Source organism: Lepisma saccharinum, chromosome 13 (genome assembly GCF_977018435.1).
Source record: "Lepisma saccharinum chromosome 13, izLepSacc3.1, whole genome shotgun sequence".
NCBI classification, from domain to species: domain Eukaryota; kingdom Metazoa; phylum Arthropoda; class Insecta; order Zygentoma; family Lepismatidae; genus Lepisma; species Lepisma saccharinum.
The window spans coordinates 30098810-30122635 of NC_139241.1; the positions used below are offsets into that span (position 1 = coordinate 30098810).

The 23826-nt window shown below is 38.6% G+C and overlaps 1 protein-coding gene across 2 annotated transcripts in view; it reads right to left on the reverse strand.

Moving 5' to 3' along the window:
• Window positions 1–18017, reverse strand: part of LOC145997223 (uncharacterized) — a 59307-nt gene extending 41290 nt beyond the window's left edge. The window contains exons 1-2 of one of the 2 annotated variants that reach the window (XM_083134001.1): window positions 17931–18017; window positions 1653–1798 (exon numbers count right to left, since the gene is read on the reverse strand). In XM_083134001.1, coding sequence (XP_082990127.1) covers window positions 1653–1780 — 128 coding nt within the window. In that variant the 5' untranslated portion in view covers window positions 1781–1798; window positions 17931–18017. Of the gene's footprint in view, window positions 1–1652; window positions 1799–11517; window positions 11558–17930 lie in introns of those variants that run through there. The other variant, XM_083134003.1, reaches the window with a different exon arrangement.
• Between the last annotated feature and the right edge of the window lie 5809 nt (window positions 18018–23826).

Sequence of the window (23826 nt, forward strand, 5' to 3'; positions counted from 1 at the left end):
ACAAGGGAATAAACCTTGTTTGTGCTCTTTTCTTATTTTGGTTAGATTTCTGTGGTGTTCCATAACTGGAACAATGTTAAAAATATTCAAGACCACAATGGCGGGTGAACCCTGAAAATGCCTTTTCAATAACATGCTCTGTTGCAGAAGGCAGGGCTACCTTTGGCTCTATCAGGCCAAAAATGACCTGGTACCTCTCAACCAGTATATGAGTGTTATGAGATGCCCGTTATGAACTGAAAGGCTATTCGGGAGTGGACCTACAGTTTAAATTGGAATCCGAACCCATGACCCCTGAATCACAAGGCAACAGAACTAATTACTTTACCATCAAGGATACATTCTCAGCTAGTATAATCCTACTTGTGTTTCTATTTGGTGTTTTATTTTGCATTGCTATTCTGCAACCTACTTGTGATGATGTGGATGAAAGTGATGAAGGGACAATCACAAACACATTACAGCACAAACCACAAAAAGGAATATAATTTCTCCGAGTCCCGACGACAAAGCCTCCTTGCCTGTGTGAATGCTGGATTCGCAGGTGTACTACACTGAAGACAGTGGCAGGGAATTGTGTATTGCAATGTGTCTTGTTCACATGTGTCGAGGGGCACCCACGTTTACAATTTTAATCATGTCCCTTATTTCTGTTCTTAATATTCGCAATTAAATCATATATTTTATGTTCTAAATACATGGTAGGAAGTTCATTATTAATCCTAGAAAGCTAAGGCTTCGGCAAATTGATGACGCCTGTTAAGTACAAAAATGTATCCTCCAACCATTCTTATCACATGATGGATGCTCTTGGCACCCTTAGTACCTTCAATTTTCAATTGGCCTTGAACTGTGCAGGGAGTGATACTGTCTGGGTTGAATTGCAGTTGTTCAGTTGACAAATTATTTGATATTATTTTATCTGTGTAGTCATTCTAACGAAGCAGTAACTTGAATGTAAGCAAATTTCCCACATCTATTTTTTGTTTCGACAATGAAAAATCAATTGTGTTTTGCAAATCAAAACTAAAAAATGTGGTTTTGCTGCTCGAAACAACTCATGGCACAGCATCTATCTATCTATCTATCTAACTTCCGAATAACCTGTGATAACCATGAAAGGAAACGAGGATGACAAAAATGTATTGCAGCCATTGTTTCAAAGCAATATGTGGAGAATACCAAACAGGTTGCTGTTTTAAATGTAACTATGAATGTTAATTCATATTAAGACTTTTTCCTTGTTACTAATACTATCAGAAACAAATTATGCTATTAGCCAACTTTAATTGCCAATAAAACTCTTCCTATAAAGCAAAAGGGTAAGGTTCTCAAAATGACTACGTCTTAGCTTTAGCGTTCCTCATTTTCCACCTTTAACTAGGTTAAATATTAACCATAATTTATGTTCTACACTTAAAAAGGTTCATGATTAACTTTTTTTTTTAAAAAATGGAATATGGAACTGTTAATTATAAATACAGAGGTTATGTATTTCCTGAGATTTGAAAAAAAAAACATTAATTGCACAAGTTTAGCCTTCCACATTATTTTGTGTATTCTGGTACTACATTAAAATACAATTTCTGTGTAACACCTGATTTAATAAGAAAAATATTATTTATTGACAAGATATATCTACAAAGACTTACCTTTCTTCTAACTGAGAAAATAGAGGGAAGTCCTTGCATTTAGATAGCTCTGTGACCAATTCATTTGCCAGAAGTTTCAATTTCTCTGCAATCTGAGCATCTGTAAGTTCTGCTTCCAATTCATCCATTTTACCTCACTTCATATCCTACCAGAATAGAAGTAATGACCCATTAAGCATATATATTAACCCATTAATGCCGAAACATCATTTCAAGTATTTTTTCAAATTATTTTTTTTAAATGTCATAGTTGAGGTCCAAATAAGGTGACAAAAGCAATTTTTTTTTTGTTAAAACTAATTTAATTTGCCTTCATTACTGGCAGATTTTCCTGCCACCAGGCATTTAAGATAACAATTTCAACTACTTTTAACTTTCTTTGTGATTATTTTGTTTTTTTATTTAGTTACTTTACAATAATTTTTAATACATTGGTATCTATAGCATATATATCGAATATATACAAACACAGAAACATACAATATTTCCAAAAATGTACTCTAAATAAATTTTTAAAAGTTACATATTTTAGCACATGGTTCAACAGGAAGCAGAATCTTCAATCAATCTCTTGGAACAGTAGTTAAAATCTGCTCCAAAATGTATCGTAAGCCTTGAAGTACTCAGGATGGAGAGCAGATACACATTTACCACAATTGCATGTAGTACGTCCTGAACATTTCTTACATCTTGAATTAGGTTTATTGCTCTTCACAATGCAATGCCCAGTGTTATTATATTGGAGTGCATGCTGTATCTTTTTTCTCAAAAATGGTGCCCTGGTAACTCTTCTTGCTAACCCAAACTGCTTGATGAGTAGGTCTTACTTTGTAGTAACAATCATTGGTTCATTTTCATATTATCAACAAAACGTATGTGGCAAATTATGTGATCAAATATATCCCGTCTCATGGCACCAGATATCATTTCATTGTGTATATCTAATCACTCCAATGCATATGGCGGTTTGGTAACCTACAATGCTCAGAAATAGTGTTCTAATGAAGATTAGATTATTTTATTTTTGTTATTGGCTCAGTACATAGATTTTTCTGAATTGCAAAACTTTGAGTTTGTTCCACAATCATATCAACAAAATGCGCTGATAACATAAATTGGAAGAAATTCAGAGATGGTCCAAGTGTACATGCATAATCCACAACAATTGGGAAGAACGAGACATGAAAATTTCGTACTTTGCTTTCAACATGCCTCTCATGCCTTTCAAACTGGACAATGTCCATTTTCTTTCTTCTCTGCATTTGTGCTTTTGAGGTTGTGAATCTCCATTACCAGGATTCTTCAAACTTCCTGTGTATCTCTGGGACAATACATCTCCTTCTATTTGGAGAATTTTCCTTGGCAGGTGTTCCGGTAGTTCTTCTGTTTAGTCTGTTTTATCCGAGTCAACATCTGTATCTGCGTCTGGGTTTTCAACTGGCTGCACAAGAGCAATACTACAGCCATTCCAGTGGCGTGCCCAGGATTTTCGAAAGGAGTGGAATAAGTAGGCTATATATTTTATAGCAGTCAGCCCTCATTTTGCCATTATTTCCTGCTTTGAAATCCTTTTTTTAGGAATACTGAGCCCCAATACCCCCATTCCTTAGGCACACCACTGAGTCATGTGTCTCCTCTTCTTCTCTCATCTGAGTCTTCAGTCAGCAGGTCATAAATGTCACTGTGAGAGAACAAGTAGTGTAGGGTAACTTGTCTTTGTACATATCGTTTTCATGTAACATAATGGAATAATAGTAGTATTATAATAATAAAAGTTTTACTATTGAATCATTGTGGTTTTGAGGACTAGGGTGCAAACTGTAGATCAGTAACTAAAATTCAGAATTTGGGGGACTGCAGGAAATGATATATTTGTACTGTACATTTGCCTTTGTGCTAAATGAATATGTACTGCAATACAAAGGAAAGGAAAATGTAGCAGAAGCAAGATGTGAAGACAGGGAATGACCGAAGCAGTGGTGGCAATTGGGTTTCAAAACCGGGGGAAAGGTGCCAAAACTTGGCATAGCGTGGGGTCAATAGTGGCGAAAAGTGAGGGGGCAACTGCCCCCTCGCCCCCCTGATGACCGCCACTGGACAGTAGCCAAACATCCCTTTACATGATAGTATGTTAAATATTATTCAGTAAAGCACAAGTTTGTAGAAATGTGCAGTACAAAAAATGTGAGAGGAAAACAAGTATGATGCTCGCTGAATTGTTTGTCACTTCAACTACCAAAAACTAACTTATTAAAATAATATTGCAGGAACATGATAATTTCATATCAACGGAGTGTTTCTTTAAGGGGGGAAACACCATTATGGAGGCAATATCCCTTGTTTACCCCCCCCCCCCCAATTCCTGCATGAATGTTTTGATCTTAATGTATATTTGTTTGAAAGCATACCCTTATAATTAATTATATTAGTTTATTTACATTTAATAGGAAAAATACAAATTTTAAAAATTTAGAAAGTAGTGGATACCCTAACTTTTTAACACAAGGAATTAAATTAATGAGGAATGTACCTTGCATTAAAAATTATGGATACTCGAGTTCGCACTTCAAGTACAAATTAGCCAGTAGGCCTACATAAAAACAAATTACACCAAAATATAGCTTATTCAATTCTGTGTTAATCTATGTTAACCAAATTTGTTCTGTATGACTTCTATTTTTAATCAAGATGAGAAAAAAGAGCTTTCTTTTCGAGTTTTGCAAATTAACCCTCTCTTCAAAATTCTGTAAATAAATCCTATCATGATAAAATTTTAATATGGTGCAGGTAGAAAGGTTTTAAACACAATTCTTAATTATCAAATTTTTAAAATTGGTCAAAAAAATACTCTTATCAATTTTGTGAAACAACTTTTTCTTACTATTGGGTAGTCCTACAAATACAATATTGGCCCTGTTTTGAAGCTCTTTGCATCTAGTTTTTAAAATACAGTATCATTGTCAATTCACATAACAAAACCGATTTTATACAGATTTTTATACCACGGAGTAAAGATGTAAGTGAAATATGGTAAAACCGCGCAAAGCGATGTCTGTTTAACCATGAAAACTGCAGGCTGTCACTGTGAGTCACTGCAAACAGTCTTGCCACGTTCCACATACATCTTTTCTCCGTTGAATAAAAATCTGTATCAAATCGTTTTTGCAATGTGAATTGACAATGATACTGCATTCTCAAAACAGATGCATAGGGTTTAAAAAGAAGACCAAGGTCCTAAGACCAATCCTAAGAAAAAGTGGTTTCACAAATTGAGAACAACAGTTTCTTGACAAATTTTTGAATTCTGAAAATTAAGAATTGTGTTTAAAACCTCCCAGCCTGCTTTGGGAGGGGCGAGCCTCAGTAACCGGGCAGGTTGCAAGTGGCAGCGAACGGCCATCAGATATGGTGGTTAGCTGCGAATAAGGCAATGCCAAATAAGCAGTCCCAGACCGAGGCGGCAGTGCTAACAGGGCCTGGGGGAGTTGGTCTGTGGTAGGACCATCCTCATTAAAACCCAGAAAAGCCCATAGACAGCACTGTGACATGGCGAGGAAGTGCTGTCATTAAATAAGCACTGCCTCCGCTGCCTTGCAGAGAGGGGAGGGATCCCCAAAGGCTAAGGAAAGGATACCCTGACAAAAAACCAAGGGTGGGGCAGACTCAAAAGGCACGGTAAAGCCAACTGCCCTAGGAGAGTAAACCCTAAATAAATCCACCATGCGTTGGGCCAATCCCCCACGCAAGGGTATTAACAGATTCAGAGAGAAAATAGGAGGCTCGGAATGGACAGATCAACACAACAACGACAGGAATGGAAAAGGAAAATTAGAATGGGAACATGGAACATTAAAACTACATTAGGAAAAGAAGATGAATTAGTACAGGCAATGAAGATATATATATAAGATAGATGTAATGGGAATTAGTGAAGTAAAAAAAGAATGGAAATGGTATACAAAGACTTGAGGAGGGATATACCCTGAGATATTCAGGTGTTGGACAGGGAAGAAGAGCAAAAGGAGGAGTTGGAATTGTAAAAAGTCAGCAATATGAAACAAAGGTCAGTGGCTGGGAACCAGCTAACTCAAGAATAATTGTAGTTAAATTGGATATAGAATATTCAAGTATATATACACCAACAGAAGATGCCTCTGTTCTTGATAAGGAAGATTTTTATGTACAACTCCAGAGGACAGAAGATAAATGGTGGGACGTTGTGTAATGATAGTGGGAGACTTAAATGCAAGAACAGGTAAAGATAAGAAGGCAGCCCATGGTAGTATGGGAAAACTACGGAGGTGAAAAGACATTGAATGAGAATGGCAAGAGACTACTGGAGTTCTGTGTAGAAAATCAGATGCTTCTCGGAAACAACTCCTTCCCAATAAGGAGGTATATAAAATAACTTTCCAGGATGAAGGAAGAAATGCTAAACCCAAATAGACTACATAATATATACCAGTAGTATAAGGAGAAAAAACATAATGGATGTTAAAGTTGTAAGAGCTGCTGAACTGGGTACAGACAATAGACTACTAATAGTAGACACACGCTTTATGAGACCACCAAAGCCGAGAATGAAAAAAAAAACCCAAACAATTAAGACAAATGAGCTACAGAAAAAAGATAAGAAGGACGAGTATAAAGAACAGGTAACAGCCAGACTGACAGAAGGACCAGAGGTAGAACAACTCGAAAGAGAAGAAATATGGAAGACAATTAAAAAGACACTCATAAAAGCTGCCGAAGAAGTATGCGGAAAGAAAATAGTTGATACAAGAACAAAGAAAACATCTTGGTAGAATGAAGAAGTGAAACAAATATGTAAAAAACAAAAAGGGAGCGTGGAAAAAATATATTATGTCTCAGACATAAGAAGATAGAAGGAAACATATTGAAAAAAGAAATGACGTCAAGAAAATAGCGAAGGAAGCTAAAATAACATCCTGGGGAAAATTTGAAAATATGATTGAAGAGAAGCTAGAAAAAAGAATACAAGGCAATTTTGGAAAGTTGTAAAGAAGTTGAGAGGAAAATATGGAAAAACAATAACTATTAAACTGAGATAAATTGATCATAGAAAAAAAGGATGTGCTTGAGGTATGGCGAAAACACAATGGAGAAAAATTGCAGAAACAAAATAATAACCCAGAGGAGGCAGCTGTAACAGCACTTTTATCTGTATAAAGCTTAGCAAAAACCACTCTAGAATAAGTATCAATAAGTCTGCTGTTAAATTCGCTCAACATCTTTAATACTGCCTACATAGTAAGTCTCCTGAGCACCTAAATAACCAGGATGTTCTGTATCAAATTCACCATAAGCTTCCTTTTGTTCTTTCACTTTAAAGGAGGAGGATTTATCAATCCAAAATTTAATCAAGAACTATCTGAGCTATCCTATGTGTTAAACAATAGTAGCAAACTGATCACTAAACACCGTGAATCTTATCGCGACCTAACTGGCATTGCTGCACTGAAAATATTACACAACAATATCAGGGTGGCTACTCTGGGACCATGATAAAATTCAAGTATAATTCCCGGTTTTCAAGGCGAACTTTCCAAAAATTCAAGCAGAAGTATTCTCTATTTCAACCTTACATATTACCGCCTCTCAACATCCACACACAAATATCTTCATGATATAAAGGGTCTATGTGATTCCAACATCCAAAAATTATAATTCGATTAAATGGTATACGTAATATAATTAAAATATTTAATTTAAGGTGCTGAGTTTCTATTTACAATCAGAGGCGCAACCACGAATTTTTGTCTGAGCGAGCGGGGAGAAAGTGCCAGGATAAACATACTACTACTAATAAGAATAGTCTTAATAATAATATTATTATAACATTATTATTATTATTGATTTCTTTTATTTTATTTCGCTTCTTGTGCCACGTTTGGCTAATTTGCGAAGATGGGGATGAGTGATATGATGAAATTGATGAATGGACAGTCACAAACATCCATGCCAAACCAGGATTCGAACCCGCCAGGACCAACATTGTTGTAGTAGTAGCAGCAGTAGTAGTATCAAATACATTATTATCCTCGTAAATTATGCAAAAAGGGGGTAGAAGTTGGTGATAAAGCATTTGTGTTCGAACAAACTATTTCAATTATTTTTTCTCCACATGGCACAGTAGTTTGGATCCCACTTCAAACTGTAGGTCCAGTCCCGATTAGCCTTTCTGTGCATAAAGTGGACTTAAAACCACAAATCAATCAAGCAATTTTACAACAATTTTCATTTAGATAGTTCGGCATCCAGGGCCGACTCGCCGATTAAGACCAGTATATCTCCAAGCACTATTGTATGCCGATGATATTGTACTGATATCAGATACACCTGAGAGACTTCAGCAAACAGTGGAAGAATAGTGTGAAGAACTTTAAAGGAAAGCTATGATATTATATTATTGTAATTTCAGAGCAATATGCCTCTCATCAGTTGCTTATAAATTATACACAAGGGTACTAGAAAGATGTCTCAGGAAAGTGGCAGAGGAAGATATGGAGGAGCAACAGGCAGCTTTTTTCCCTAAAAGGCAAACACAAGATCATGTATATACTATAAGAACGATTATGAGAAAAAAATTGCCAAAAGCAAGGACACATATCTAGCTTTTATAGACCTAAAAGCAACTTTTGATTCAGTCCCCAGGCAATATGTATGGGAAGCATTGGAGGCAAAGAAAGTACCAGTAAGACTACTGAATGCAATAAAAACTGTATATAATAACCCTGTAGGAATAATTAGAGTAGATGGCGACCACTCAGGTGAATTTGACATTGAGAAAGGCATAAAACAAGGAGACAGCCCTAGTCCAATCCTATTCAATGTATTTTTAGACTAAATGGTAAACTATGCAAACGACGAACACATAGAACGAAAATAGAGTATATCTCCAAGCACCATTGCATGCCGATGATATCATACTGATATCAGATACACCTGAGAGACTTCAGCAAACAGTGGAAGAATGGTATGACGAACTTAAAAGGAAAGGCATGAAGATTAATAGAGAAAAGAGTAAGATCATGCTTCTCCCACTTATTCAATATTTCTAACAATATTATGTGTACTCATACTAGTGGTAATTTCTGAGTGTTTTAGGCATTTGTCAAAAATATAGATGCATTCCGGTGGAAAATTGGTTCATACACCCTATACTGAAACATGTGATATTTTTACCAAGAAAAACATTACCTATCTCATTTTTAATATTATGTTTGACATGTATTGAATATGCTGTGTAACAATTTTCATTGTGGTAAAACCTGGGACTCCTTATCAAACAATTACCCAAGATGGAGTGTTTCTTTTATCACAACATATTACTTTATTTAAAGATTTTTCTTACTTTCTGAGTAGGTAAGAGAACATAGTTATTTTCTGTTAGGACTGTCCTTCTCCTCTCCAACAATACCTAAATCATCAAAATACCCTACATAGTTTCCGAGATATGACATGTTTTGTGTTACATGGTGTGTTCGTTCGTCCACCCAATTTCTGAAAATCTTCAAATTTTCAAAAATTTATAACTTTCGTCATATTTGTTGGACAAGTCATATTTGTCATATTAGTCCAAGTATCTATCAGTAAAAAAAAAATGAAGCAAATTCATGACTATGAAGCACCTGCTCTGGGTGATTTTGCGTGGAATGACCCATTAACCATTTCTTAAAATTTTCAGAAATAAGGTGTAATATTTCCAGAAGGAATGAAAAAGCCATCAATTTTATTTCTGTGTAAGTTAGATCATACATCCAAACAGTGGCATCGCGTGGCGTTGGGTGTTCACACACATCCTAAATTCAGAGAAAATTGTACACCCCCCTTCCAAGACTGGGGGGGGGGGGATACAAATACATTGAGAACCAATTTGTTGACCACAATCACAGAGAAGAAAATGGTAAATGTGGAGAACTGATTAATTGAGCATACAAAAAGGCGAAATTTGAGCCAAGAATTGAAGCTATGACTTCCGTTTTTAGAGTGCCCTACACTAGCCAAGTAACAAGATTATATCGGTATTTGTGTAGTTTCTGAGGACAGAAATAATAAGCAAATTTAATAAACATTAAGAGCTAACACTATTCAAGTTGACACTCTCAACAACTATCAACTATTCTGCGTGAATACTCGCAAAAACATATCACTGTTTACCAAGTTTTAAACAAGGCTACAAAAACCTATGCTGATCGATTTGATTAACGTCATTCATCTGGACGTTATGACAGAATACAGGAAAGCCCTAGAAAATGGTAAGCGGCATTCATCAAATGCATCACACCACCATGCATTGGGAGTGACTGAAGGAGGCCATGGATAACCTCAGAATGTCGAGCCACGAAAGTTTAACCCAAACCACCCAAATGTGAATCATTGATACATCAACCACTAATTCAGAAAGAACACATGCTGACCACTTGAAGTACTCCACACCTCTAGGTAGGATTGTGTGAGGGAGACTGGCAGTTGGGAAATAGGCCAAGGCTCTTCGAGGGCTGTCACACCATGGGTTATTATATATAATAATAAATAAAATAAACCTTAGTCATCTTTTATGCGAATGTTTAAGGATTCCTCAGCTTTTTAAATAAACCTTTTCTCCTTTATTGCATAAATATAATTTATATTTTAGTTATACAAATTTGAACTGTACAGAACTGTTCTAGTGAAGTCAGAATATATTCCGTTAATAAATTTTAGTGTACAAGGAAAAAATAATAAACTAAAGTAAAACAAAAAAATATGAATAATTATAATAATTCATGTTTTATGAAGAAAATGAACCTGGGACCTTCTTCTGTGCTAGCCAGTCCACCAAAATGCCCACCGAAAATCCATTTACAAAACACAGGCCAATTTTCATTTACTGTGAATTATTATAGTTTCCGCTTAATACCCCCCACTCCTCGCCCGTCAATGCCCTCAAACAAGGAAACATTACTAAGGTAAATAATACATTTTTTCCCGTTTAAATTATTGAAATGCCTTACTTCTCTCCTAATTGGAAATTATTTTGCCTGTTCCTAAGAATTAACCTCCACCATTTCCACTAACCATGATATCGACGAATATGTTTGATTTTTTTTAAAAAAATTCAATAGCCACTTGTAATTCCACAGCAGCTTGGTAAGTAAGTCTCTGGCAATGCTCAAACTTCATGCTGTGAATTAAAATTTGCAAGTCGGCCCCCATAGTAGAGTGGTTAGCACATCGTGCTACGATGCCAGGGGTTCCGGGTTCGAATCCTGGCCTGGGCATGGATGTTTGTGAGTGTCCTTTCATCAATTTCATCACTTATCCACATCTTCGCAAATTAGCCAAAAGTGGCACAAAAAGTGAAATACAATAAAGCAATTCGCGAAACTTAAAATTATTGTTTTAAAATTTACCTGTAGGAGTTTATAACAATTATAATCTTTTTCAATATCCATACTCGGTTACATATGTGCCAAGATAAATATTAGTTTCTAGTAGCAGTGTCTTCGTCTTTCTTTTTGACTTGTCGACATTATCTGAAGGATTAAGCAACAATTTTAAATGTCGATGTTAAGTGTAAATCTGCTCATTTTGGTGATACAGTGTTTTAAATCATAAAACCTTTGGCATGAAAGGTTTTGGTGCATGACAACTATTTGTAATGTTCTTGAGGAAGTTTGCGCCCTTAATTTTTGGCAAAATGTATTGGAAATTAAAGATAGGCTATTACGCCAAATCATCGAAGATCTTAGGAATTACTATAACAATACATGCAAACAGTGCTTGCGTTATAATATCTTGACGACTGCTTACTTTTCCCCAATACAGAAGCTAACGAAACTTAAAATAAAATACCTCGCACCTTGGCTGCTATCGGCATTCTCCGAACAGTTGCTGCCATCTGTTGAGTGTTCTTTCGGAAGGGCACTTGCTCTGATTCCCAGCTTTCCCTCTTGCTTTTTTTCGGCTTCTTCCGTCAAGCTAGATAGAACACAGGAAGAATACAGCAGAGGGAGTTCACTCCACCAGAGGTGCCCCGGGCTCTCCGTGCCTAACCTGGTGAGCTTTTCTTGTCAACAGTCGGGGGAAATTGGCAAATTTTAAGCATTGTGAAGACTTTACGAACGGAAATAGCTGCTTTGTAAAATAATGAACTGTAGTGTTTTATATTTCAGAAAAGAAAACAAATTGAAATTTTTCCATTTTCGGTTGGGGTTTGTGTGCTCCGTGAACCCCCTTCTGCATCTAAGTTCATTTTAAAAATATTTGTGTTGGCATTGCCCTTTCAATGATAATTCAATTTTTAGTAAACCATGTTTTTTGGTCCAAAAAAGTCACTCAAAATATTTTATTAATTTATTAGTGTACTAAAATATAAATATGATCAGTTGGCATATTTTTTTCTGGAATCCTTATTGTTTGGTTAACATTGTTGTGAAGTTTTAAAAAGATTGAATAATTTATAAGGGAGATAGAATTATTTTTCTAAGACAGTGCAGCTCACACTTGGAGGCTCTGTGAATGGAAGAAAGGATGAATCACTGAAAGTTTGAGGGGCTATAAAAATGAAACTAGTCAATTCAGAGACAAAAAAATTATGTGGTTTCTCACCACCATGGGAGGATTCAATGTGCCAAGTTTCATCAAAATCTGAGAGCATGAGTACCATCTTACATGGAATGACATAACAGAGAAAAATACTGCAACCTAAAACTGTTATCATCTGACCATGGACATTTCAAATTACAGCTACACAAGACCAGGAAGTGATATCATTTTCTGGGCCTGAGAAACTTACAATTATATCCCAGCATGAGCATCATGCTCACAAACATATAGCAACGGAGGGTGGAAAAAAAATATAAGATACATAAATATTGTACTACGATTTCAAGAAAGTACTTTGTTTAATGTTTTGTTTGCAAGTATTATATCAGTAACCTAACAACGAAAACAACGTTTATTGTAATACCTCTTCACACCCCACGCACATGAAGATGAGGAGAGCAGCTGTCCATATCAAAAACAAGGTAAAAGTTCCCAATGCTTAATGATTTTTTGTAAGTTTTATGGAAGTGATTTTAAAACACTGGAAAAAATTGTGGGAATAAGTTCGAAGCTTTGAGAAACTAATTAGGTACCCTTGACCCTCTGTACCCCCTGGGGAATATGTGAAATATTTTGCATGGCTTATTAAGATTTTATTGTTTATGAAAATTTTCATTTGATTTTAGGGTAACAGTTAGAGATAGTGAAAACAAGATTTCTTCAAATTTACAGGAGAAATGACAGGAAAGTACTTACAGAATTGAGTTCCTATGGACTTTTGGAAGCTGGGAATAGTGTTTTTTTCCATTCGTGCAACTTATTTGGAAGGTAAATAATGTCATTTTCGACATTAATGTATCTCTGTTGCACCATGGGTCATGCCACCATTACCGTCAACTAAGTGAATCAAATGTTCCGTGCGTTCGAATATGTAAACCCCTGTTAGTGTAGTTTTACAAGATGACGTGTGAGCGGTTCTTTTTTTTTTTCAATTTAATTTTCTGTTTGCCTAACCTAACCTTCCGTGAATAGTTTGTGGATCAACGTTAGCCTAAAAACCATCATTTTTCAGTTAATAAGTGTTAGTGTAGCAACCACCGGTAGTTTTACAAGATGACGTGAGAGCGTTTTTTTTTTCAAATTTAATTTTCTATATTTGCCTAACCTAAACTGAACTTAACCTAGCCTTCCGTGAATGGTTTGTGGATCAATTTTCGTTTAAAAACCCTTTGTGAATTGTTTGTGCGGCATTTTTCGGTTCATAAGTTTGGAAACACTGCATATCAGCTGACAATGGACGTGAGTCAAGGTTTGCCCGCCATATTGTGTGTAACAAAAGCGAATTAGCAACAACCAATAAATACTTATAATGTGAAAAATTACGTTTTTTTCAGTAAAAAAAACATAATCCGAAGTTGAAAAATGTTCCGCTATGCATATAAGGTAAGTACAAATGTAAATAATTCGGAAATAAATGAGTTAAATGTGTTTTCACTATATCTAACTGGTACAGATTTTAGCTCCCGGAAATGTGTTCTTGTGAAGAAAATTACATCTGTTACCTTAGCGTGTTACTTCACCGTGTAGCAGAACAGCCCGAAGGCTTCGCGCAAGTGAATATAGCACCCAAAATGACTTTCCACATCAGCAGCTATAATTTTACAGTTAGGTTAGGTTTGGTACTGATAGTTATTTTGAACGTGTTCTTTTCCTATTTTAGTGAGCATACTACCCATTTGGTAAATATGCGATATAGCCCGAACAGATTTCTTCAAATGTACAGGAGAAACTACTTACTGAAATCAGTTTCTGTAGCATTGTCGAAGTTCTTCGAGGTATATTCTTTCGCGGAAACAGAAAACTTCACCATAGAATGCTGCAGAACAAGAAATAATCACTTTCTATGTAAGGAACTTGCATTTTCTGTAAAGCGACAACATTTTGCCGTTGTTTCCATTATGTACCTGCAGATGGCACGAGCGTCGAAAGTCACACGGTGTTTCCAAACGTGCCTTTTTTTACGAGAATTTTTTTTTACTATGCTTACCTAACCTAACCTTGACGGAAATGGTTTTTGGGGCTATCGTGAATAGTTTTTGGGGCTATCGTGAATGGTTTTTGGGGCTATCCGTCAATGGTTTGTGATGACATAATGAACACGAAAGTAGGTATTTTTCGGTTAAGAAGGTAGAAACACTGCATACCCACTCCCAATCGACAAAACACAAGCACAACGTGCAATGATCCATGACGAGTGCAAGCCATATTGTCTGTTACCCAATCGGAACAAGGAAGACAAATAACAACTCGTAATATGAAAAGTTGACACTATTTTATGGAAAAAGGCATAACTTCACCTCAAAGAATCTTCCGTAATGCAGAGTAGGTAAGTATCAATGAAAAATGCTAAAATGAACGAGTGAGAGTTGTTCAGGCTATATCGCATAATTACCAACCATTTTTACTAACAAAAAGCGGCAAAAATACTCTGAAATTGCAGGTTTTAACTTACGTGGACCATTCTTTGCAATTAAATATCTCTGTTATTTGTGCTTTCCTACATCTGGAACCACTGAAATCTGTCGATTAAAAGAAAATTGGACGTAACTCACCATGGGGTACAGTGGGTAAATGACCCCACTATAGTCGGGACGTGCTAGCAAGCGGCATGGAACCACCCACTCTGGTAGCAACGTGCTGTTGCCGGATGGATTGACCTACTTCAGGATTTTCGCGAGCCCACAGAAACACGAGGAGGATTAAACATCTGGTTAAACAGTCAACAACAGGACACTTCCATTGTTCTCATTGAACTTATTTGGGCACAGGTCAAAGGGCTGGTAGCACACCTTTTACAGTCTAAAATTTTGCAATTGACAGAACAGGCTATCGGGGATGTGACAGCAGATAGGTGGAGTTCGGCTATAGAACACACAAGGAAGATTATTTCCGAAGCATGGGAAAAGGAGGGAGTTGAAGAGCAGCAAATGGAGGATTTTGTAATTTCACTCGGGCGGGAAGACAGCAGTGACAGTAGTAGCTCAGATGAAGATGTTCCTTTACCAACCAACAATGAAGATGATCTTGGAATAGCGCCACTGCAATGGTAGCCGGTAAGCAAAAACAACTGATTCTTTAACTACTACTTCTGTTCTTTCATTCATTTTTTATGTTTTTACATACAGGTAGCTCAAAGCATTAATGACACATGTACCAAATGTATCATTAATGTTAAGGAAATCGAGCAATTGCCACGCGTTTTGTTGTAATTTATTGAACTCTGTATTGCCAGAGCCTGTATTCTCATATAGCTTCCAAAATTATCTCACTTCACACACCCACATGTGCCTCCCCGATGGCATAGTGGTAGGGTAAGTGTTGTCACCTTGTAATCAAGTAGTCCTGGGTTTGATACCCTGTCGAGGCACATAGTGGTTCGGATCCCACTTCCAACTGTAGGTCAATTCCAGATTAGCCGTAGTGTGCATAAAGTGGACTTTAAAACACCAACTCAATCAATCAATTTACACACAATTGATTTGTTATTGATAAATTATTCTCCGTAATACAGTAACTCAGTTCTGTAAAATTCTGTTTAGAGGTGAATTTTTGTAGGTTCCTCAAAATATAATTTAAAAACGTGTTAACGAAACAAAGTTGTATGTAATTTGCCCTAATTTTCAAGAAATACATTTCATTTGTATGTTCTGAAGCTTCAACAATCGCGGCGTGCCAAAGAAGGCAAAGAGAGGCGGCATGAAATTAAAGGAGAACGATTTGCCACAGTGTTGTTCATAACACAGGATGCATTTTCTTTTGTTGGTAATTGTGATACGATACAACATAAGTAAAAAGATGCCGGTAGCTGATGCTTGCAATGTACAGTACTTGTTTACTATCCTTCGGACACATTTATTTATTTTTCCAGAAGAAACTACTTACTGTAATAAGTTCCTGTAGCATTGTCGAACATCGGGAAGGTGTTTTGTGTGATGTGGGAATGTTTCATAGCTGAAATTCATGTTGTTCATTGAAAATTAATTCTCCGACGGAGAATAGCTAGCCCCACGAACCATTGGCGCGTGGATAGGTTAGTTCTGTTAGGTTAGGAAACATAGTTCAAATTTCATCAAAACAATGTTGATACACCTTCAGGAATGTTCCGCGAAGCAGATAGGTAAGTACGAATGTCAAAAATTGATGAAACGAAAAAATTAGGTGTCCGAAGGATAGTAAATTTTTACCCAAACTTCTAGATTCGTTAAATTATCACTTTACGACGGAAATTGATACTGATACGTACGTGGCTAGTTTCGCGTGACGCTTTTTTCCCCGAGCTTCCGAACAGCTGACTAGCATGTCCGTGTGTTTGTGCGAATGTGGCAACGTAGAAACCACCCTCCCCCCCCCCGCCACATGGCAGCCAACGAGGAGATAGAATTTGGTCAAGTTCTGCCGTTCTGATGCACGCCGCGTCTTATCGCGTCCGTACTGTAATTATCACAATTAAAGGTTCATTAAATATCAGTTAGCAGAGAAATTAAATTTGAAATTGTGGCTTATGCAAGCATATCCAAGATGACAATAAAAGAATTGATGCTCGAAAACAAAGAATCATGGTAACACTTTACTATACCTGAGACGGATTCCTTCAAATTTACAGGAGAAAGTACTTACGGAATTCATTTTCTGGAGTGTTGTTCATGTTCCGGAATGTAGTTTTGGTCCATTTTAATGCGAATCCATGTGGTTTTATACGAAAATCTATTTCTGATGCGCTATTGCTGCTGCCGCCACAATGTTGTCCATATATGCTAAATTGAACGAAAGGAGTGCTAATGGAACCTAACCTAACCTAGTAGGCATACCTCGTCCCCGTGATGGTTCGTGGGGCTATCGTGAATTTTTGGGCTAACGTCAATGGTTTTTGGGGCTACCCGTGGATGGTTTGTGGGAAATAAGGAACAACAGTAAGTACTCGTTAATGTAAGAAATAGATATTATTTTCGTTATAAATTCATTATTTCACCTGAAGAAATGTTCCGCAATGCAGAATAGTACGTTAACAATGTAAAAAAGTGCGAAAGAAATCACTCCCAGGTGTCTCAGGTATAGTAAAGTAGTACCCTTTATTAGTAGTATTATATGTGTATCATTATAAATTTGGAATTAAACAATAGGAACTTGGGGCCGACAATTCCCCTACTGTTTCTTTGGCTGTACTGATTTGCTACTGTGCATTTTTCAATTGAAGTTCCTGTTCTGTGAAATAATCCACATTTTCTTAAATTACTTACCATAGCTTATTTCCCGAGACATTCATTTTGTAAACACACAGTATTGCCAGGTCGAACCTTGGTAGCGTTGCAAACCCCTCAGCTACGAAAAGTGCTGTTCGAACTGTGGAATTATGCTAGAACGCCACTAATTAGGGCCGGTTTTTCAATGTTCAGTTAAGGTTCATGTTAGCACGTAACTGGAAGTTTGTGAAAATTTCGGTTTTTCAATGTACAGTTAGCTCGTAACTGGAACTCTGGTGGCGATTATCTTTACTGCTACTTCTTCTTGCAGTTACCAGCCTAACTGGAAGTTGCGAAGCAACATGGCTGCCTCACGCAGCTATCGAAGTTCCACACTCGCAACTTCACTGTCAGATTATACAAGATATAATTCATAAAAATGTTAAATTGATACAGAAGGAAACTTGTTTTGTTTGGCAGAGCTTACCAATGTCCGGGTAATCTCCAAACGGTAATTTGGTGTAGTGGTTAGCGGTCCACCTGCCGGAGCTTGTTGTGTTTTGTAATAAGAGCTGCGGCGCGATTCACAAACTGTTACGCTATGTCCAACGTGGATACGGGCAGCGTGGTGCGTGCGGTGTGATGCGAGCGCCGCACCGCAGATATGTGCGTGAACGCCGGGAGTGTCCAACGTTACTGCGTGCGATTGTGATGAGCAGTTGCGACGAACATGGCTTCCAGTTCGGTGCTTTTGGCCGTTGTTGATGCAAGGTGCAGATTTTTAATGATCGATGTGGGTGCATATGGCAAAGAAAGTCATGCAGGAGTATTTTCTAACTCAGCACTTTATCAAAATGTCGAAAATGGTTTCTTATCGTTACCAAAAGATTTGAAGCTGTCCAACTTCCATCAAAAAGACCCATTTGTGTTTGTAGGAGACGAAGCATTTCCATTACGAACATATCTTATGAGACCATATTCTAAAAGAAGAGTTCAAATAATGCAGCCGCCTCATATTTCAATTATCGTTTATCGCGTGCTCGAATGACAGTGGAGTGTGCTTTCGGCATAAGTTCTGCGAAATTTAGGATCCTATTGAAACCAATTGAAACTAGTGTACAGCATGCTGTTCATATTGTTAAAGCAATTCGCATTCTGCATAATGTTATAACTGACATAGAAAAAGATTCTCTTGTAAACGTCTTGGACGAAAATGTGATGGACATGAACCTACAGCTCTCGAAGGCAAAGAACCGCGCTTCGAGAGCAACAGAAAATGTACGAACCGTATTCTGTGATTACTTCTCAGTGAATACAATTTGATGTTTTTGTTCATCCACTCACGACAGTAGTTGTCAATATGTACCTTTGACAACAATTTTGATTTCTTGACCCCACGACCGCCAAACCCTCAAAAACTCACTTTCTCTCCACGTTCCACGCCTCATTTATTGCGCTGACGATGTTTCACGGCGCAAAAAAAGCCGTGATGAGTGAAAGATGAGCTCTCATCCTCTCATCCTCTCATCCTCTCATCCTTGAAGGATGAATGCATCTTATTGTAATTTTCCAAGTCCCGGTCAAATGTTTGTATATCGTGACCTTTGTAAACCTCTCTCTTTCGGGAACGATGTGCCACACACACGCACACACACGCGCGCGTGTGTATCACTTTCTCCCCACGTTCCGCGCCTTATTTATTGCGCTGACGATGTTTCACGGCGCAGAAAAGCAGTGATGAGTGAAAGATGCACTCTCATCTTCTCATCCCCTCATCTTCTCATTCTCTCATCCTCTCATTCTCTCATCCTCTCATCCTCTCATCCTCTCATCCTTTGAAGGATGAATGCACCTTATCGTAATTTTCCAACCCCGGGGGACCAAAAATGTTTATATATCGTGACCTTTGTAAACCTCTCTCGGGGAACGATGTGCCACACGCGCGCGCCTGCCTCTTATTATTTCCGTATTGTGACACAAACAAACAAATAATAATTGTTGTTTTTTAGGATTCCTGGCCCCTATAACCTCGCCAGGGTGCGTGGCGGCGAAAATCGTCACGAGTTTGGATTTGTATTGCAAATGCTGCCAAAAATTCAATCAACGTTGTTTGTTCTCAATGCTGGAATCTTACGTAGATTATTCCATGAAACATAAATCGATAATCCTATACGAAACCTCAACGGTGTTTATTACCACCCGCTTCCGCAGTGGACGACTCCACCCTCGGCAACCACAAACGGCAACAAACTCCCCGAACCTAATCATCTCGCATCTGCTTCCGCCTGAAGTGAATCTGGTTGAGGAAAAATGATTGAATACCATGACAAACACGCATAAGGTGGAACTGTCAACGGTGTTTATTGCCATCCGCTTCCACAGTGGACGACTCCACCCTCGGCAACCACAAACGGCAACAAACTCCCCGAACCTAATCATCTCGCATCTGCTTCCGCCTGAAGTGAATCTGGTTGAGGAAAAAATATCTAGCACTTTTCAGCTTTTTTGATCTATTTTTTTCCTTCTGTTTCAGTGCGCTTTCCCCTACCACCACCACAACCCCCCTCCCCCCCAAAAAAATTTCTCTGTATATATAAATAACAGAGAAAAAAATGGAACCGCAACCAGGTCCCTCCGGTTTTTGCGGGAAAGTGGCATGTCGTAACTGTGGAAAATTAATTTCTAAACCCAATATTGCCAGGCATTTGAAAAAAATGTCGTCTACCTGAACATGATGTCGCCCCCCCGGCAAAGAAATCTCGCATTGATGCGCATGAAGGCGGTGCTTTGAATAAAAGTGCACGCATCATGACGTATAAATCTGGAGGTGACGAAAAATGTGACTCGAGCATCTTCCTCGACAATGTGAAATCTCTGGTAGTTGATCAATTACGTGATTGCCTCGTCAATGTTTCAATTAAAATTCATCTCGTCTTGACCCTCATGTATGAGAAAGTTGTCTCATCCAAGACAAGCACTTTCAGCTTTTACGTAGGGTGTGAAGACTTGCATGAGGGCAATCACAAGGATCTGGACGAGATAGTGACACTGCTATTTGAGCACCTGACACAAAAACAAGAAGAGTTTGAAGGTAGAGGAAGTGGATGGACCCTTTGCGGTCGCAGCCACACGTTACAGCTTCGAGTGTGCAATTTTAAACCCTTACGTAGCGCTAAAAAAAACAAGCAAAAAAAAAGCAAAATGCAGTGTTAAACATACAAAGTAATGATGAGAAGAGTTTCCTATGGTCTGTCATCGCCGCATTACACCCAGCTAATAATGTTAACCCCCAACGCCTGTCCAATTACAGACGATACGAGGGGAAATACAAGAATGTCATGCGAGGAATTTCCTATCCTGTGCCCGTGAATGAGATCGATCAATTTTTAAAAAACTATAGAGAGGAAAAAAAAGAAGATATCGATATTTTTGTGTTTGGGGTTGACGATTGCGACAACATTCGTGTGTTAAGACCTGCGAGAAGCCAGAATAATGTAATTCGACTCTTGCTTGTAGATGGCCGTTACAGTTTGATACGGAATTTCTCACGATTAGTAGGAAGACAGATCAGCAAGCATCACGATAAGATCGAAATTTGCGATCGATGCTTGAGAACTTTTCGCGTGGGAAAGAAGATGAGAGAACAGCACAAGTGTTTTGGTTCCGTGAATGCAGAACCCGAAGATGTCATGCCGGAACCCGGAACCAAGATGAAATTTCAGAAACACCAGGCTCTTCTCCACCATCCCGTCGTTTTTTATGCCGACTTTGAAAGCTTCCAAGTTCCCATGACCTCTTGCAACCCTGATCCCTCTACCTCAAGCACAATCCAAATTTTTCACCACGAGCCTTGCAGTTTCTCCATCTACGGAGAAAAATTAAATGATGTCATCTTGTATTGCGGACCCGATGCGGCAAAACATTTTGTTAAGAAGATAGCGGAATGCGCGAGAGAACTTGCACCCAGCCTGAAAGGCTCTTACGTTTCTCCACCTGCTCTCACGACGGAACAACAGCGGAGACATGACACGGCGACAAGATGCGCGGAGTGTAACCAGATTTTCACCCCCGAAAATCACAAGGTCGTACACCATGACCACCAGAATGGATTATTCCTGAGCACCATCTGTAATTCGTGCAATCTTAAAATTAAGGAGTCGCATTTTGTTGCCGTGTTTCTGCATTACACGGAAAAATACGATACGCATCTGTTCGTCAAAGAGCTCTACAACATAACAATTCGAATCAGCATCATTCCGAGAACGAGCGAGAAGTATATTACAGTGAGAGTGTGGATCCCTCTCGTAGAAGGAGGAAGTGTGGAAGTTAGAATCCTGGACTCTTACAATTTCCTGTCCTCCAGCCTCGCTACTCTTGCAGCTCAACTTGGCGACGAAGATCTTGTGGCCACCAAACAAAAATGTTTTTCGGGGAGAGATGAGAATTTGAATCTGTTGCGTCGCAAGGGCGTCTACCCCTACGAGTACGTCAACGATTTCGACAAATTTGACGAGGCGGAACTTCCACCCCGGGAGGCATTTTATTCTCATCTCACGGAGGACGTCTGTTCCGAAGAGGACTACGAACACGCTCGTAGTGTGTGGACAGCCTTCAATTGCCAAACTTTTCGTGATTATCACGATCTCTATCTCAAATTGGACGTGACTCTTCTCATGGACATTTTCGAATCGTTTCGCAAGAGATGCATCTCGATCTACAAGTTGGATCCTGCGTATTTCTTCACGACGCCGGGATTGACTTGGGAATCGATGATGAAATACACCAACGTGGAACTGGGACTCATCGCAGAGAAGGAACAGTATGCCTTCATGGAGAGTGCGATACGCGGTGGCATCGTCCAATGTCCTCGACGCCATGCCCAGGCAAATAACCCTCATACACCTGGTTACGATGCATCGAAGACCAACACCTACATCGTCTACTGGGATGTCAACAACTTGTATGGCCACTCCATGTCCCAGTGTCTTCCCATCAGCGACTACGCGTGGATGACCGAAGAGGAACTCTCCTGCGAGGATTTTCTCAACTGGAGCGAAGATAACGAATGGGGCTGTTTCTTGGAAGTGGATCTCGATTATCCCGAAACGCTTCACGAGAAACATCGCGGATTGGCCCTGGCCCCCACCAAAGAGAAGCCACCTGGAGGATCGGAGCCAAAACTAATACTAAGCATGGAGAACAAGCGGAATTACGTTCTGCACTACCGACTCCTCCAATTTTACGTGAGTCACGGCTTGCAGCTGAAGAAAGTACATAGAGGATTGAAGTTCCGACAGAGTAGGTGGCTCGAACCGTACATAGCCGAGAACACGCGACGCAGAGCGCAATCGTCATCGCCTGCAGACAAGGATCTGTACAAACTGTTCAATAACGCCATCTACGGCAAGACGATGGAGAACGTGCGTAATTACATCGACGCAACGTTGGTCACGGACGAAAAGAAATTTGAGAAGATTGTCGCGTCTCCCTACTTCAAAAACTTCACCATTTTCGACGAGAATCTAGTATTCGTCGAGAAGAACAAGAAGCAAGTGATGCTCAACAAGCCGATTGCCATAGGTGCCACCGTCCTTGAACTATCAAAATTGCACATGTACCAATCGTACTACGATCAGTTTCAACCTTTTTACGGAGATAACATCCAAATATGTTACATTGATACGGATAGCTTCATTTTTCTAATCCAAACACCAAGCCTCGAACATGATCTGAGTTCGATGAAGCATCTTTTTGATTTTAGCAACTTACCATCAGGCCATCACTTGCATTCGACAGAAAATAAAATGACCATAGGAAAGTTCAAAGATGAAACGGCTGGTAATTACATCAGCGAATTTGCGGGGCTTCGTGCCAAAATGTACTGCGTCAAGATTGCAGAAGAAAAAGAGATCAAGAAAGCGAAAGGGGTAGGAAAAATAAGTACCAGCAAATTTAGCATGAAAGACTACAAAGAATGCCTGTTTCAAGGTAAAAGACAACTCAGCACAGATCATCGCATTGCGAATAAATTACACGAACTGTACACGACGCGCGTAACCAAGGTCGCATTGGATGCCAGAGACAATAAGTTACGTGTTCTCGATTGTCAAATCCACACGAGAGAGTGGGGCCACTGTAATGGAAGCGATAAATGTGACGTGTGTTAACCGTAACCCCATAGCCATGAAGTCCGCTGTGTCTTTTGGCATTCTTCAAAAACATATGGAGGAAAAGAGGAGCCCTCGGGGGATGAAAAGTTGGAAGTTGTTATTATGTCGTTAAGCTCGCTCTAAACGAGGCCTCATTAAATTCAACTCTTATTTTTTTCTTCTTCATCCTGATCTAATGACATAATTACACGTTCGAGTCTTTTGAATTGCATC